General features: G+C 38.8%; 1 protein-coding gene across 9 annotated transcripts in view; it reads left to right on the top strand.

The window, feature by feature from the left end:
- The window catches only part of LOC113658405 (zinc finger protein 521), a 130051-nt gene that overhangs the window by 91766 nt on the left and 18570 nt on the right, over positions 1 to 19715 (top strand). For 7 of the 9 annotated variants that reach the window (XM_047821228.1, XM_027170809.2, XM_047821233.1 and 4 more), the window contains 2 exons: positions 9283 to 9414; positions 17828 to 17943. In XM_047821228.1, coding sequence (XP_047677184.1) covers positions 9283 to 9414; positions 17828 to 17943 — 248 coding nt within the window. The remainder of the gene's footprint in view (positions 1 to 9282; positions 9415 to 17827; positions 17944 to 19715) is intronic. The other 2 variants (XM_047821234.1, XM_047821232.1) reach the window with 1 other exon arrangement.

Raw genomic sequence — 19715 nt, 5'->3', positions numbered from 1 at the left:
TTCATGAGTGTAATAACAACACTGATTTTATGAGCATTATAACAGTAATGACTTCATGACCTCTTGTCTTATTGACAGCGTTTAATGTAGCATCATATAAGGACTAACAGTGACACAGGTCGCTATGCCGTCACACATTAGCATCTTACAAAAATAAAAAGAAATGTCAAGCAGTGTAAAGCCACTATGCTCTTACGGTGATGATGATATTTGTGTTTATGATGTCATAACCTGGCTTTGTTAGACCTAAGCTTGCAAAAATTTGGTTGAACAAAAATAGCGATACGTTCATTGCGATAGCATCATGATACAGCTCAAGGTGTTTATAACAGGGATATGTCATGGATATGTCTTATGATCCTAACAGCTACCCAAGCTTCAACTGCTGAAATTCACAAACTCCACCAAGTTACTGGAAGTCTGTCAGTAAAGATATGACATCTGAGCTAAACAGCACAGCCGTCCACCTTAAGCACCTTCAGGAGACACAACATTACTAATCAGCTTCAGCATCCCAGTCTGTGCACTCGCTGGCAAAATATCATACAGTGCCCACCATTTCCTACTGATCCAGAACTCCAGACAGAGCGTCTAATGAAATGACTCTGGAGCCTGGGTGTTTATATGACCTTATATGGTAGTGGAAGCTAATGAAGAAAACGAAGGCCAGTCAAGCAACGATTAGTCTGTAGGGAGACGCTCGTTTAAGGATCCTCCTGTTTCCTCGAATCGATACATTTTGGAAATATGCAGCACGTTCCCAAGTGAGCGGCTACACACCCTGGAGATTATCCTCTTCTTCCTTTCCTATACACATACACACAAACACACAGCCTCTCCTAGGGAGGAGGAGTCGATTTGTTTGCATCCCTTATTCCCTGAGCTTTAATCACGCAGATTTCAAGCCCATTATGCTTTAATAGATAGCTCTCACTATGAGAGGCGAGAAACAGACCCACCTACTGCTTCCAGGTCTGCGTCTAACTATAAAGGCCTTCTGAGACTGTTTTTAATCAGCGCAAACGTAGAGGGAGTTTCACATATAAAAGTTAAACAGCAGTGGTGTGGCTTCGTGCACAGGCCCACAGCGCACTACCCACGTGACCCAAGCAGAGTTTCAGCATTTTTATTTATTTATTATTATTTTCTAGGCTTTGTACATTACCAATGGGATTTCCCATCGATAATTATGTGTATTTTTGTAGAGTACATTCTGTTCCTGCGATTTATACGCTACTTTTCCCTTTGGCATTTTTTCACTGCATGGGCAAAACAAGAAGAGGCTCAAACGGGGACCAAGGAAACGCTGGGATTTCCTTCTAAAGTTGATATTTATATTTATATTTGTATACACAGTTTTAGACTTGCTAGCGACTTTATCATTGGGGTTCGCTATTGAGAATTAGATGTTTACAACGCAGTGTGTTGTAGTCATGTTAAAACTCTGACTATTCCACTGCATGTTTAAAATATGCGTTCAAATAATAACTAACCAGAAGCGATCAAACGTGACACGTGACAAAAAATAAAAATAAATAAGAAAAGAAAAAAATGACTGTAAGGTGTAAAGAAATGTATTGGTTTTTACAGGGATGCCAGAACAATCCTGAAAAAAATGTAAATCACTAAAATCTATTTACTTATATATATTTTTTTATTTTATTATTTTTTTTATTTTTTCAACAATCCCAACAGGGTTTTGCAGTGTTTTTATAATCACATCCCAAATGCTTGATTTTGTGGAGATTTTTGTCAAATGCAACTTGCGTTTTTTTTTTTTGTTTGTTTGTTTGTTTGTTTGTTTTTCTCCCCAAAATCGGTTGAATTTCTGTTTGTATCGACAGATCCGAGCAGCAATCATTTCATGTCATTTCAGTAAAATTTTAGTTCTCACATCACTGGGCTATCATCATCATCATCATCATCATCATCAATAATCAGCTCCATATATAAAGGTTTCTGTCTTATTGGTATTTTTCCAGTGCATGTTCAAAACAGGAACCAGGGTTGTTTCATTATCGATTTTTTCCAACCTTTATTGCTAACAGTACTAGTGCATTGGACAAAAGCCTTTTCCGGAACAGGTTTTTGCAGAAACGTGTTGCAAACCTCAGCAGGTCCCTTTAAGAGCAAGACGTTCCCCAGCCCCTTGTGGCAGCTGTAAATCTATGTATCAGATTCTTCTGCATCAATGCCAAGCACTAGCAGTGAGCTGTATCTCGGCAGAATTGATAGCAGGCTGTTTTGAAACCAGAGAGCAGAGCAAACGAGGGCATTCTGCTAAACCAGGACTTTAAATAAGCTCCGTCTTTGTCTTAAAAGTGCGTTATAAAATGAACTTTTCCCCCCGCTCTACAGCTCCCTGTTAGCAACTGCGTGCACGCGTTCAGCAATTCAGAAATTCAGAACGCAAAATAAACGCAGATCGACTCGATCCTCCGTCTCCGTGTGTGTCCTTTTCAACTCGGAGATTAAGAGGAAAAAGGTGCATCCTGTATATTTAATATTGGCAGGATTCTTTTATTTCTTTACTTCCCACTCCCTCCACATGGGAGAGAGATTAGGCGCCAGCGTCGGAGCGAGCTGCTGAATGCATAAAGCATGAGGGCACGAGCGGCAGACCCTGTGGATATGCAGATGAGTTTTCAGCTTTCTCTGGTGTCAGCGGTGCTAGGCTGCAGACGCACTGGCACTGTCTCGTTCTCAAAACTGCGTTAACACAGAACAGGCGGTGTGTCAGGAAGTACGGACGAGACGAGCGCGCTATGAGAGCGTGCATAGAGGGAAGGAATTAAAGTTTGACCCAAAGAAACAGAAACGATTCTCTGGAATGCACGGATGGTTTTATAGACAAAAAAAAAAAAAAGAAGAAGAAGAGCTGCACTTGCCAGGAAGCAGAAAGTTATTAGATTGGAATGGATCTAAAGAGACTCCATGATGATATGATCAGTTGAATTGTAGGCCTTTAGAGAGACATCCCCTTGTTGCTTTGGCTCTGAGTAAACCACACTGACATTTAGGAGTAGAAATTAGGGTTTGGGAAAAAAAGAAATAAATAAAAAAAAAGAATTTTAAACAAAGGTCTACGAGACCTACCTTTTAATAACATAAGCTAATAATCAAAGAAAGCTGTTTTCTTGGAAAATGCAAGAAGCAATAAAGCAGAAGAGAAATCTCATCTCTCTGTCTTCTGTCTCTCAGTAGAGCATGAAATATATACGCTTTTGGGTTGTGTCTCACTCTCTCGCTCTCTCTCTCTCCAAGCCACAAAGAAACTTTTTTTTTTTTGGGGGGGGGGGGGGTTCCTCTGAGTTTACAAGATTTCTCTTTTCTTTCTTACTTAATTGTGTGGAACCCGGTTCGTGAGAGAAGCATTGACTGTATCTGCGACCACAAATTGGGTTCTCATGTAGCAGAAAAACATGCTACGCTAAAGAAATCTAGAGCAAGATGGCGGTTCGGTACTGTATCACTTCCTACCACACACACGCACACACAAAAAAGACGATAGTGCACGTAAAACGAAAAGGTCCGTAATAATGAAATCATTTAATAAATTAATATCAAGGGTGGCACGGTGGCTTAGTGGTGAGCACGTTTGCATCACACCTCCAAGGTCAGGGTTCCCGCCTCCGCCTTGTGTGTGTGGAGTTTGCATGTTCTCCCCGTGCCTCGGGGGTTTCCTCCGGGTACTCCGGTTTCCTCCCCGGTCCAAAGACATGCATGGTAGGTTGATTGGCATCTCTGGAAAATTGTCCGTAGTGTGTGAGTGTGTGAGTGAATGAGAGTGTGTGTGTGCCCTGTGATGGGTTGGCACTCCGTCCAGGGTGTATCCTGCCTCGATGCCCGATGACGCCTGAGATAGGCACAGGCTCCCCGTGACCTGAGGTAGTTCAGGTTATTCACTAAGTAGAAAAGTTGATATTCAGATGATTTGTATTGACGTAATGATTGAAAAGATTCTGGTTACTGATCATAGATGATTTATTATGTTACTGGAAAAAAGGCACAAAAATGTAACCAAACAGATTTTAAACTCGTGTAAATAATCGAACAGACTTGTACAGCGATATGCCTTAGCAACATTCCTATATGTTTACATGAAGCTCCGCCCTCAGGATCTATACGGTTTCATACTGTAGAATGTTTAGAAAGTGACAAACAGGAGGAGGATCATCCAATCACAAACAAGAATAATAACGGGGTTCCTCAGCCACTCGGATTAAATCCATGTCCTGCATATTTTCCGGGTTATATTTTTTGTGATCCCTGCAGCAAAAACTGTTTAATTTTTCTCCAGCTGGTTTTTTATTGATTTATATTTTGCATACAATGAAATCTTCTTTCAGACCCCTAGCGCTGCAGACACGTATGTAGCAACTCTATCTCTCTCTATGAGAGGTTCAACACACGTGAACGGAAGAAGGATTTGTCGGTCCGAATCGGAGAAAAATCTGGTCATTTTAAAAATCTCGCTGACTTTGCACGATTTTGCAATCAAGGGCAAAATAGTGACATCCTGGACAGACTGGTACTGTATGGACAAAATGCCTATAAATTCCTAACTTGGAAAAGTCTGGATGCGGAAAAATGGAGATTTGCATCAGTACACTGTATTTAGCTATGGATATATAAATGATAGGGCAGTAAATGTTGTTTTATTAGTAATACCATTTAATTGACAACTAAATAATGATGAAAAATTATTGAATAATTGAAATAGCCATTAAAAATGAAGACACTTTTTCATACCACTTAGCATTAAGGTTGTTGTGATACTCACTCACTCACTCACTCACTCATTCATTTTCTACCGCTTATCCGAACTACCTCGGGTCACGGGGAGCCTGTGCCTCTCTCAGGCATCATCGGGCATCGAGGCAGGATACACCCTGGACGGAGTGCCAACACATCACAGGGCACACACACTCTCATTCACTCACACTCTCACACACTACGGACAATTTTCCAGAGATGCCAATCAACCTACCATGCATGTCTTTGGACCGGGGGAGGAAACCGGAGTACCCGGAGGAAACCCCCGAGGCACGGGGAGAACATGCAAACTCCACACACACAAGGCGGGAATCGAACCCCCAACCCTGGAGGTGTGAGGAGAACGTGCTAAGCCACCGTGCCCCCCTGTTGTGATAGGATCATGATTAAATAATACAACTAATAATAACTTTATATTTGTAGACTACATGCTGTCATTTTTTTTAAAAAAGTGTATCCGTGCGAATGATCACAGAAATGTCTCTATTTTTTATTCTCAGAGTATTGGCTCATAATTATTTAACATTATCTCTCTGAGTCCAACGAACACCGAACAATCATCCATGGCTGCTCCTCCAACAAAACTCTTCCTGAAAGTTGAGTCCCACTGAGTACAAAATGGCTGAAAGTTTTTTTTTTTTTTTTTCTAAACGAACGGCTGCTGGTGGTTTGGCTGTGTCGGTTTGAAGTTTCTACTCTGGGATGGAAGTGAGCTCAGAGCTCTAGCGGAGATGACAGTATCTCTCTCTCATAAGCGTCTCGGGCAGTCTGCTTTTAATACTCTTGTGTTCGAGACACAGTAAGACATGCTGCCAGATGAGTTTTTTTTTATTCTTTCAATTTTCCATTGTGTGACCCACTGGTGCTTTGTTACTTGTGGACTTTTAAAAAGAAAATGAAGTTTTTCTTTCTTTTCTTTTCCTTTTTTTTTATAGGAATTTGACTACTTTGAATGGTCATTTTTAAAAGCATGCTAATTTTAAAATAATATTATAGCCGAGGTCTGAATTGTGTTCAAAATTGACTTTCTCTCTTTTTAAAGGTTTCTGTGGTAATTGGATTGGGACGTTCGATGTGTCTGTGTGTGTCCTTGAGAGTGTGTGTGTGTGTGTGTGTGTGTGTGTGTGTGTGTGTGTGTGTGTAGTTTGGTTCAGGTGTCTCTGGTAACAGAATCATTCATGCTAAACACCCATCTGTCCCAGGCACTTCTTTGGGTGTTGGGCTGCTTAGGTCACTTGTCTTGCCAGCGCTGTATCACGGTCCGTCCTGCTAAACGGTCCTCTGGGTGCTATGGTGGGCCGCAGCTGGTTCCTGAGGGTGTCCGGGCTTGATTTGGCCCCATATGGCGAGCGCCGGACCGTGGAGAGTGAAAGACTGGATGAGTCATGGATGGTTACATTTACCTTATCTCTGATTGTAAAGGCAACTCAAAATTCTTTTTCGTTTTCCCTTTTTTTGTGTGTGTGTGTGTTCTGAAGGCATCCAAACGCCGGCTAAAGTCAACGATCGGAACTTTAGCTTTACGAATCACTTTAAATTGAAACAGAATGCTTTGCAGTGAGAATCAATGCCATTTAGACACAAGCAGTCTCCATGTTCGCCTTTCCACAGGGAGCCATATATCTATTTTTATAACATACAAAATTACAAAAGTAGTGAATATCAAAGGATTTTGTCCTGATGTGATGAATGGTAGCACTCATAGATAGCAGTATATTCACTTAAAGCCACCAAGAAGCTATTAAGAGAAGATCAGGTGAAGGATGTCAGATTTTGAACAGCATCAGTTTTTAAAAATGGATTACTTCATTTTTCATTTTTGTTTTTCTATCACGAATTAAATCTAGACGGCATCTCACGGATTTAAGCTCAGAATATCGCTGCATGTGTTCTCTTATTTATTTTCTAGTTGTCTTAGATTATAGCAGTTGTTTTTTATTTCATTTTCTGTCTTGAAAGTACAGAATCTCAACCTTAAACTCCCGAACAACCTTCTAGATGACCGATCTCCACGAAATTGTTTATTTGATTTATTTAAAATAATTTATTGGAAATAAATTGAAAATATTAAAGTTATTGAAAATAAAAAAAAAAATAAATAAAAACAAATAAATAAATAAACAGATAGATAGATAGATAGATAGATAGATAGAGAGATAGATAGATAGATAGATAGATAGATAGATAGATAGATAGATAGATAAATGAATAAATAAACAAACAAACTAAAGTTTGAGCTTAGAATTTGATGCATGCCCATTTTAATGAAGAGTGCCAATACTTTTGCAGATGACTGGTGCAGTTATGAAGGCAACATGAAGTCTTTAAATGAACAGTAATTTAAGTAAATCATGCAGCTTTTTAAATGAAAAAAAAAAAATCTAAATATTAGGCATGGTGTAAATCCTGCTTTTTATTCCATACATCATTTTATGTATGCTAGTGAAGGAAAAAAAAAGTTTCTAAAGCAGACAGGACCCCTGCCGGCTGTCCAATTTGTGCTTAATGGGAACCGATGGCGCATTGTATTACATCTTCTTAAACTCGGGAAATCAAAAGCATGTGCTCGTATCACTGCTTTAATCACCGCTAAACACAAGAAGGGCAAATTGGCAGCAGTCGGAATCGGAGCTTCTCATTCGGCAAAACAGGAAAATTAATTTGATCGGTGGTTAAATATACTCGGAAAACTTTCCACGAAGGACGTACACATAAATACATGTGTGTGTTTATGCCTTGTGTTCATTTGAATTCATTCATTTTAATGTAAAGCCCTTTATAAATCATATCTTTTAATATAAATAATCCTCTCATACTCCCAAGTGTCACTGTAATGCTTTATGCTGCTCTGCTCATCCTTTATAACAAACAATATGTGGATAACTATAAAGAAACTGATTTGAGGGTGCATTAGAGATTAGCATGTTTGTCTCACACCTCTGGGATTGGTAGCTTGAATCCTGTCTCCTTCCTGTGTGTGTGTGTGTGTGTGTGTGTGTGTGTGTGTGTGTGTGTGTGTGTGTGTGTGTGTGTGTGTGTGTGAGAGAGTTTGCATGTTCTCCCAGTGCTCCGAGTGTTTCCTCTGGGATTTTCTCCTTCAGTCCAAAGACACGCAGGCTGATTATTGACTCTAAATTGTCTGTAGTCTGTGAGTGTGTCTGTGATTGTGTCCTGTCATGAGTCGACAAACTCGGCACTTGTGTCCTGAGTCCCCTGGGATAGACTACAGTTTCCCTGTGACCCTGTGTAGGATAAGTGCTACAGAAACTGGATTGATGGATGGATTGATTAATATATGGATGCATGGATGGGTGGATGGATGGGTGGGTGGATGGATGGATAGATGGATGGATGGATTGATAGATGGTTGGATGGATTGATAGATAGATGAATGGAAGGTTTAATGGATGGATGGATGGGTGGATGGGTGGATTGATATATGGATGGATGGATGGATGGATGGATGGATGGATGGATGGAGTGATGGATGGATTGGTATATGGATGGATGGATGGATGGATGGGTGGATGGATGGATGGATGGATGGATGGATGGATTGATAGATGGTTGGATGGATTGATAGATGGTTGGATGGATTGATAGATAGATGAATGGAAGGTTTAATGGATGGGTGGATGGGTGGATTGATATATGGATGGATGGATGGATGGATGGATGGATGGATGGATGGATGGATGGAAGGAGTGATGCATGGATTGGTATATGGATGGATGGATGGATGGATGGATGGATTGATATATGGATGGATTGATATATGCATGGATGGATGTTTGGATTTATATATGGGTGGATGGATGGATGAATTATAAATCCATTTGTTGAAAATGTTTAAACTATTAAAGCATATTTTCTGGAATTTACACACTGTAGAATTTCTCTACATTGCTACATTACATCTCACATAATGTTCTTATAAATTTATCAGGCAAGAAAAATCTGTACTCAGGGTCATGCTCTGGGGCTTAAAGGTGGTAGCTAATGTAACTATTATAGCTAGTTGTTAGTTGTGTTTGTTAGTTGGTCACACTCACATTGGATCACATGCTATTGTGTGATATTATGAGGTAGCTTAGTGGTTAATGTGTTGGATCACTGACTGGAAGGTCGTGAGTTCTAATCACAGGGCTGCTCAGGGCCCCTGAGCAAGGCCCTTAACCCTCAATTACTAAGCTGTATAAATTAGATAAATGTAATCACTCTGGATAAGGGCTTCTGCCAAATGCCATAAATGTAAATGCTATCATGTTAGCTGTGGTGTCTCGTGCACAAAGATTTCCAAATGTGGCTAACATCATTGTTTCAGCTGCAAAAGGGTCAAATTGTGAGTTGTTGCTTGCGCGCTATGCTAGTAGGAAGGTTGACAACATGACAGGTTTAAGTGTTTGTTTAAGACTTTATTTCAAACTGCAACGAGAATAACGTCATGGCTTGTGTCTTGATGAGGTTTGTTCTTCTCTCTGTCATTTGTTTTCACATTTCTCTCAGAAGAGGGGCTGAACCATGAATGTAAGCTGTGTAGTCAGACTTTTGACTCGCCCGCTAAGCTGCAGTGTCACCTGATTGAGCACAGCTTCGAAGGCATGGGAGGAACCTTCAAGTGTCCTGTCTGTTTCACAGGTAAGCGTGTCATTTTTAAACCACAAATGCAAATATAAAATTTCAATTCAAACGATGCTAAAAACTACAGTAGCACTTTCAGACTAAGGAAAAAACATCTACTGTATATTAGTCTATCATTTTTTCTCTTTTTTTGGAGAAATGATACAAGTTCAATATGGAAGTTTGTCACTTCGTCGAAACATCACGAATGTTCACTCTTTTTTTTTGGAAAACCATGTTGTATGCTCAGATAGAGATGTTTTTATGTCAAACAAAGTACTCATAAAGCACGACAAAGTGGTGTGTAACCGATTGTTAATTAATAAATTATTGAAAAATTATGAATTATTAAATGTATTATTTTACATCATTTTTGAACCATTTATTGTTACATTTAATGTTGTGCAGCATCTGCGAGTCAAGCTAGTTCCTGTTATTGCCTTATGTTATAAAAGCACTTGTTTCTCTCTATCTATATCAGTTAATAATAAATAAACACAATGCAGCCTGTCAGACTCCTCTGTCATACAGCAGGACTATAACAGCAGAAAAACGCCGATGCCGAAGACTCCTCCCGTCAACATTAAACCGTCCCTCCGTCCCGAAATCTTCATCGTATCCGTTGTACGTTTTTGCTTTCTAATCACATTAAATATTTGTGATTAGATTATAAATAATAGAGAGAATTCATTCCAGAAGTGTAGGAGCTGTTGCTATGGAAACGATAACGTATTAGAAGGAGCGTGTTAATATTAATAACCGTTTGCTTTGCAGTCGGAACCGCTTCTCGAAAAAATTAACGGGCGTCTTTACCGATCGAACAATCGGAGGATGTGCAGAGGATAGAGGATACGAACGAAGAACTTTTTAAAGATGGGGAAATGCCGAATCACTGAGAAAGAGAGAGAGAGAGAGAGAGAGAGAGAGAGAGAGAGAGAGAGAGAGAGAGAGAGAGATGAAGGGGGGCATGCTAATTGTGGATGTTGGTGGTAATGATCTCATCAGTCTCGGAGCGTGGCGCACTCCATCCTGTGAGGATCGCTCCCCACTCCGGTGTCAGCAGGGTTAACTGTCTGGATAATGAAATCTGCAAAGCTCTTAGCTGCCGTTCTCCACTCGGCTCCCGCTAAGCCTCATCACTCTTCTCGGTGGACAAAGCTGCTTTTACGTCACCTCACTTCCTGATCCACACGTGTTTAGCAGTCGCATATTTAGGGCTCGCCTTTACACACAGCTTACAGCACATCTCTCCTAGAGTCGTAACACACACTGACAGACTCCATCCTACTGCCTACCATACAGGAGTAAGATTTTTTTTTCTTTTCATCCGGTCTTTGAGTTTCTACAAAAAAAAAAAAAGAAAAAGAAAAGCATTAAAATCTAATGTTAATAATTAATAATGGCCCTTTTTGAATTTTAAATGTAGCTCAGGGGTTTGTGTAAAATGGTGGGGTAAAATTCCATCACGTCACTCACAAGCCCTGAATTTATTCCATTCAGTTTATTTAATAGGTACTTTATTTTAATTGTTTTCATTAATTTACCTTTTTTACACTTTAATTCTCATAGTCATCTATAATAATAAACATATAAACTTAGTACATTTATTCTATGATATTTCATAAATGCTGCAATATTTAAATATTCATATATTTAAAATATAAAATAAATAAATAATACTTTTATGTAAATGCCTAAATATCTTTCTGTAAAAAAATGTTTCTTAGAGAAGAAATCTTTGAAAAACCTGCGTCTCTTTAAAATAGAAGAATTTAGATTTCATTATTTCATTTAGTTATTGAATTATGTATGACTATTCTTTATAGTATAGTATAAATATTTAAATCTAACACTTTGCATAGCACTTTATAAATAAATGTATTCATAAATAAATATTAAATAAAAATATTAGTACAAATATTCTAAAATATACAATTTAAATTCACAAATAAATAATAAAATATATTTTCCATAAATAAATATAATATAAAAATTGTGTGTCTAACAGTTCAATTGTACAAATGCGATACAGATTTGCTTTCAAAGGCCAAATATTTCTACATCAGAATGTTTAAAGGAGCAGTTTGGAATATTTAATGCCCTCTGTTGCCTGTGAGGAGAACTGCAATTTACAGGTGAGTAAAATAAAAGCCTGCACCTTCCCCTGAACCAAACCAAACCGTTCACTCTGGATTTTAAGAAGAAACAGACAGATGTGTGCAACTTGCTTTCAACTGGCACTTAATATTTAAACCAATTTCAGGGCTGTAAATATTACAAACAGAAGCCTGAAATGACAACATTAGTCAAATCCATTATCATCAGTCAGATATTAGGTTGGTAAATAACCAGACAATGCAACAGCTATTAAAGTAAGCTTAAATGTAACTTTTTATTATTATTATTATTATTATTATTATTATTATTATTATTATTATTATTATTATTAATACTACTACTACTACTACTACTACTACTACTACTACTAATAATAATAATAATAATAATAATTTTATTATGTTTCTACTGTTTACTGTTAATATTTATTTTTATTTTTGTTGTTGGTTTGTTATTTCATTAATTTATTTATTTATTTATTTATTTAGGTTATATAATGTAGCATTACATCACAGCATTATTTCATATCTCTGGAAATTTAAAACCTATCATGCTGATAATAAATATTCTGATAATGTTATTATCATGCAGAATTAATTAATGAATTAATAATTTCTCCCTCTTTGCTCTGTCTAGGTTATATACTTTTTTATGGATATTAACTAAATTAAAAGTAATATTAATGATCAGAGCCTGATACATTAACGTTTACATTTACTGTACATTACATTTACATTTATAGTTGGCTTAGAGTAGTGCTTTGAAGTCTCTATCAGTGAATACATCTGATACTGGTTCACTAGGTCATGGACTAAGAATACCATCAGTCTAGGAACTATATAAAACAAGAGAAGCACACAGACAAGACAAGCTGGTTTACGTACTTGAGGAAGATGTTTTTTGAAAACCAACAGTGACTCGACTGTTCAGACATTCGGGAAGTTCATTCCACAACCGATTGTACTATTCCACTACTGACAGAGAAGAGTCTTGATAAATACCTTATGGAAAAGGTAGAGTCTTGATGGATACATTAGGAAAGCCTGGTTTTGTGTGAACACACTTCATCTGTACGGTGCTGTAACGATGTCCGTGCTGGCTGTGGCATTGACTGGATTCAAATTCGTGATCTCTTGACGATAAAGTGAGACACCTTAAACACTGTCCACGTGCTTTCAGTTTCATTCATTCATTCATTTTCTACCGCTTACCCGAACTTCTCGGGTCACGGGGAGCCTGTGCCAATCTCAGGCATCATCGGGCATCAAGGCAGGATACACCCTGGACTGAGTGCCAACCCATCGCAGGGCACACACACACTCTCATTCAGTCACACACTACGGACAATTTACCAGAGATGCCAATCAACCTACCATGCATGTCTTTGAACCGGGGGAGGAAACCAGAGTACTCGGAGGAAACCCCTGAGGCACGGGGAGAACATGCAAACTCCACACACACAAGCCGGAGGTGGGAATCGAACCCCCAACCCTGGAGGTGTGAGGCAAACGTGCTAACCACTAAGCCACCGTGACCCCCTGCTTTCAGTTTCTTACTTTATATTTGTTTATGAGCACTTTAAAATTTATTTAGTCTTTTTCAGTCTGAGTATGAAAAACATCCGTCACAAAATCTCATATCTATCAGAGGATGTGACTTTGTAAGCATACGCCAAAAGCATGTGCATGAGCATGTGCTAAGTATTGTTGTAACCATCATTATAAGGTGAAGATAAGCCAAGATCAAGTCTTAAAGTCTTTTTACTATGCTACTCAAGAGCAAGTCTTAGTTGACTTGTCAATCGACTGGAAATTGTATTTATGAACTCTTGTCAAGACATGAATTATATTTATCAAGGCTAAAGATAAGCCCAAGTACATATGCCAGTAAATCAGAAACAAGTCCAATCAATAGAACAAAATTGTGTAGTCCCACAGCCCAATACATAAGAAATGCAAGCGCTAGAAACTCATTGTTTTATCAGAAGAGAAGGATAAGTCAGCAAAGTATAGAGAGAGAAATAGACAGATAATAGTGGACTAAATTACTTCAAGTATCTGATGAATTATATGCATTTGAAGGGAATATGAGGACGGGGGAGGGGACTGCAGACAAAGCAAGAAAAAGGCAAAGAAAAAAATTGGGGGATGAGAGAGAAGAGAGAGGAAGGGAAAGAGGGAAAAGTGGAGTTGAAGAGAGATCCAGAGGCCCTGGGAAGATGACAGAAGCTCCAGTCTCGCAGGGCAAATTTGACAGCTATCAGAAGTAAGGAAGCCCGCAGCGAAAAAGTGTGTGTGCTCACTGCGGAGAAGGAGGGCGCACACGGATCGCCTTGTGATTTCGACCGCGAGGACTCACACAAACAAACCAGAAGTGGAGGTGAAAGTCAAGAGGGATTGCTGCACTTTTGTCACACTTCTTACATCCGTAAAGAAAGCAAATTCTCAACACTATATCGAGTTACAGCACGAGGGGTGTTTCCATAACAAAACAAAAAAAATCCGATAAAAAAAGCAACACTGTCCAATGTTACTCGATATTTAAAAAATAAAAAGTTGCACCGAATCTTTCTTCTACAGTACATACAATCTCCCACAATGTTCTGTCAACATCCTTGTGCCACATAAAGAGGAGGGAAAAAAAAGTTGTTTATCAAGTGTAAAATATTCAAATGTAGCCTAGAATGCTAACTTTCCCCACATTTGTGTCCCTCAGAGACTGGACCCCTCCCCCACCCGTCGCCTTTTCTCTCTCATTTCAGAATGGACACATGGGTCTAGCATAACGAAGAGCATGTTTGAAGTACTCCTTCGAGAATAAGGGCGCACGCACTAACACGCACTGACACACACTAATACGCACTAACACACACATATTCATCCAGTGGTGCCGACTTAATTAAAAGAACACAGGCGCAGTATGTATTTTTAAGTGCCATCCCAATGTTGGGGTGACTGTATTCAGGCTACGCATAAATAAATAGTGCTTCTGCATGAATATTTATATTGTCAGTATAATTAAGGACGTAGACTAATAGATATTTTTGTTGTTGTTGTTGTTGTTGTTGTTGTTTTGCACTTTTTTCCCCTCAGTGTCTCAGGATCTGGTGAATAACGTATTTAATAAAGCCCCAGCACTGACCAGGACAAACAGCTAGATGTGTTCATACAATTCATTATCATTTCTTATCATTTTGTTTTCATTTTTTTTATTGCCTCATTGTGAATCTGTTGTTAGAACATTTCTAAAAAAAAAATAATAATAATAAATCATGCTCTCAGACAATACCATTCTATATATACTTATAGTAATGAAAAAAAAAATACAACCTGAGCCAAACGATGTGGACAAAAGATTCATGTTCATTTCTGAACATCAAGCAGTAATTTCCCAGACATTTTGACCGCCATTAACTAAATATTAACTGAATTTTGATTAGGATTGTGTCAGTTTCACTACTGTAAGTCAACAACTCGAAATTGTGACTGTTTTTTAATGGAAATCGCAGTTAGAAAGTAAGATTCTAGACATGTTTATGTAGACTGACTTTAACCGCAGTGTTTTAGAAATTGGCTCCTTGATCAAAGCAGGAATTTGTCCTAGGTTAGATAAACTTTTACTTGGACTCAATTTCCACTCACTTTTTCTACTTATCTCAGATAAGCTACTGACTATCCTTTGGCATACTGAGTCAAGTTGGGTCAAGTCAAGACAATCAAAACAAACAAATAATTTTATGCGTTGTTAAATTAACATTTTGGCATTGAAAAATGCCTAGTTAAATTGACATTTTGCCGTTTGATCGTCTACAAAAACCGAACAAAAACCACATGGAAGCAAACCCTTTGGGAAAAAAATTGCTGTTTATAATGACTTATGCTTAGTTAATTATGTTAAAAAAATAAAAAATAAATACATCAACCTGGTGGGAAAAAAATAATAATATATACAATTATCAAAGTACTGGATGTTTCAGGCAGAAAATAAAACCTATACCTGAATTTAAGAACAAAAATGTGAAGGATATCATCTGGAAATCAAAAATGTGCTTTTAAAAAAGAAAGGGTAGATATTGTAGATAATATTTTTTGGCAAAATGATATAGATTCAAATATAGATTTTTCATTCGTTAACTATGCAGTACAGTAAGTGCTTTATTCTCGACAGGGTCAAAAACATGGATGGGAAAACATTATGTATTTAACACAATCTATCATAAGCTCACATTTAGTTTTTGATGTTTCTGATTTATTACGTTGCACAAAAAGTGCAAAGTTTAGGGTAAAAGGACATGAAAAGGCTTCAGGAAGAAAGGGGAAGAACTCTGGGTTATTCGGTTACTGTCGCCGAAAATGGTGTCTGTGTCTTGTCTCTGTTTTGCTGTGTAATTTTAGTAAGGCAGAATTTCTCTTAGATTACTTGTTAATCAGACATGCTTCCGAATAGCAGGGATACAGTACAGCATGCTTTATTTTCCAAACAGCAGCTTTTTTTAGGAATGCTCTTGTATACTACTTTGTGTTTTTTTTGTTTTTTTTTTGGCCAGATACACAAAATGTGCACATTGTGATTTATCATAGAACTTTATCAGCACACACCTGCTATCATGGCTGTGAAAAACAGCACCTAGGAAGTCCAAGATCCAAACATTGGTGCTAAAATGCCAGAATTATTTTAAGCCTCTCTTGCTCGCCGGCTTGTCTGAGTGCCGTGACGTTTGCAGTGGCCCAGATCCCGTTCTCCAGCTTTGGCATTTGCCATGTTTTTTGCTTGAATGCTGCATTTAGAGTTTTTTTCCCTCCTACTATACAGACACACAGAGAAAAAAATGTGGGTTACACAAAATTGTTTTATTTCATGCAACAGGGATGCAATCAGGACCACATTGCTGCTTCCTAAGTGGCTCTAAATTTAGTTTTCTCCCTGTGATTTCATTTTGATTAGAAGTTGAGACCTTCGGAGTTTCATTTTCTGCTGTTTTTGCCCACCGACTTGTCTTCAGCATGCACATACAGTGTGAGATGTTTAATAGAGTCTTCCTAGCTGACATGAGTGCATCTAGTGTCTGAATCGTTCTGTGGAAATTTTGTATGTGGAACTAAGAAATCTGAAAATAAGTCTTTCCAGTTACCGTGTAGTATGTGGTCAAATCAGAATGCTATAGAAATAAATGTGCGTGCATTCTTCAAGGAGAGAATAATGAGAGTTGGGGTAATACAATTATCATTAATAGTCTTAGGTGTTACCTTTAGCATAAACCCTTATTCAGAGTGAATTTTATTCATTTTATACAACTGAGGGTTAAGGGCCTTGCTCGGGGATCCAGCAGTGGCAGCTTGGTGTGTGTGGGATTTGAACTAACAACCTTCCTATTGGTAATCCAGCACCTTAACCACTAGGCTACCAAGTCCCCACACTAGGCTACCCCATCCCCGTACTAGGCTACCCCATCCCCATACTAGGCTACCCCATTCCCACACAAGGCTATGCCATCCCCGTACTAGGCTACCCCATTCCCAAACTAGAGTGTGTGTGTGTGTGTGTGTGTGTGTGTGTGTGTGTGTGTGTGTGTGTGTGTGTGTGTGTGTGTGTGTGTGTGTGTGTGTGTGTGTGTGTGTGTGTGTGACATGTTGGCACCCTGTCCAGGGTGTCCTCCATCTTATATCTCGAGTCCTCTAGGAAAGTCTTCACACCCTGTGTTGGATAAGCACTACAGAAAATGGATGAATGAATGAATAATAATAATAATAATAATAATAATAATAATAATAATAATAATAATAATAATATCCTAGCATGTGATTTTATGAATAATTAAACAAAATCAATATTATCAGCTCTGTCTACTTTCTATGTTCTAAGGGTGTACAGACTTTTGCTCTGTATAGTTTTCTGTATTTTGCTCTGAAATGCAGAGTGCTGAATGATCCAGTTGGCATAACAGGATGCAGAAACAGGACACAAGATCATTATCTAAGCGGCACAAAATGCAGTCCATGTCTCTCATTATCTCGCTCATGCCCTTCAAAGCGAGTCCGCAGTTTGATGGAGTTTAACAGACAACCTTTGGTTATAAACGGCATCTGATATGAAGTATTAGAATTTGGGATTACTGCTAATGGGGTCGTGGTGTGAATCGGATTTCATTCTGAAGTTGATCTTCATTAGACACAGAAACAGATTTTTTTTTGGTCTAGTTCGGACGATATCTAGACAATTTTGTTGCCGAGACCTAAAAGACGTAATGTCTATTCTGTAGTTCTCCATGAGTAAGAATATAGAAACTTAACACCTTTCTTTCCTTTCTTTGTAGTATTCGTCCAGGCCAGTAAGCTCCAGCAGCATATTTTCTCAGCTCACGGTCAGGAAGATAAGATCTACGACTGCACACAGTGTCCGCAGAAGTTCTTCTTTCAAACAGAGCTTCAGGTGAGTCTCCACAACACCTACACAACACCAACACAACATTGCCACAACGCCTACACAACACCAACACAACATTGCCACAACACCTACACAACACCAACAAAACACCACCACAACACCAACACAACATTGCCACAACATCACCACAACATTGCCACAACACCTACACAACACCACCACAACACTAACACAACACCACCACAACATCGTTGCAACACCTACACAACACCACCACAACACTAACACAACACCACCACAACATCGTTGCAACACCTACACAACACCACCACAACACTAACACAACACCACCACAACATCGTTGCAACACCTACACAACACCAACACAACACCAACACAACATTGCCACAATACCTACACAACACCACCACAACACTAACACAACACCACCACAACATCGTTGCAACACCTACACAACACCACCACAACACTAACACAACACCAACACAACATTGCCACAATACCTACACAACACCACCACAACATCGTTGCAACACCTACACAACACCAACACAACACCAACACAACATTGCCACAATACCTACACAACACCACCACAACACTAACACAACACCACCACAACATCGTTGCAACACCTACACAACACCACCACAACACTAACACAACACCAACACAACATTGCCACAATACCTACACAACACCACCACAACATCGTTGCAACACCTACATAACACCAACACTACACCAAGACAATGCTGCCACATCACCACAACACCAACAAAACATTGCCACAACACCAAGACAACATTGCCACAACACCACCACAACACCACCACAACATTGCCACAAAACCACCACAGAATTGCCACAACACCTACACAACACCAACACAACATTGCCACAACACCACCACAACACAAAGACAATGCTGCCACAACACAACAACATCACCACAACACCACCACAACACCAACACAACATCACCACAACACCAACACAACACAAACCCAAAACAACATTGCCACACCAACACAACACCAACACATTGCCACAATGCCTCCACAAGAACAAGACAATGCTGCCACAACACAACAACATCACCACAACACCAACACAACATTTCCATAACACCACCACAACATTGCCACAACACCAACACAAAACCAACACAACATTGCCACAACACCGCCACAACACCAACACAACATTGCCACAACACCACCACAACACCATCACAACACCATCACAACATTGCCACAACACCAACACAACACAAACCAAACAACATTGCCACACCAACACAACACCAACACAACATTGGCACAACGCCTCCACAAGACCAAGACAATGCTGCCACAACACAACAACATCACCACAACACCAACACAACATTGCCATAACACCACCAGAACACCAAGACAATGCTGCCACAACATAATTTCTAAAGTTGACCGATATATAATTTTTAAAATCATTATATAAATGATAAACGCTGAATTGTGGTGGAGGCGGCCATGTTGTCCCAAAGTTGAAATGCAGATTTGAACAAAAACATTTAAACTGATCTGCTTGCTAATATAGTTTTAACTTCAATTTGCTAATACACACCTTTCCATTTTATAATAAGATTTCCTACTGTAGCTTAACCAAATACTTTAGAGTTATTATAAAGAGAAATAAAGTTATCTGACCACTATTACATGTTATGCTGAGCACTTTATTACAAACACTGTAGTAATACTGGGTAGGGCTTTACTTTACTTTACTCTTAAAACAGCCACAGTTCTTCATGACAT

The sequence above is a fragment of the Tachysurus fulvidraco genome, chromosome 1, assembly GCF_022655615.1.
Source record: "Tachysurus fulvidraco isolate hzauxx_2018 chromosome 1, HZAU_PFXX_2.0, whole genome shotgun sequence".
Classification (NCBI taxonomy): Eukaryota; Metazoa; Chordata; class Actinopteri; order Siluriformes; family Bagridae; genus Tachysurus; species Tachysurus fulvidraco.
The sequence above is the reverse complement of the archived record's forward strand: the minus strand, read 5'-3'. Positions and strand labels throughout refer to the sequence as shown.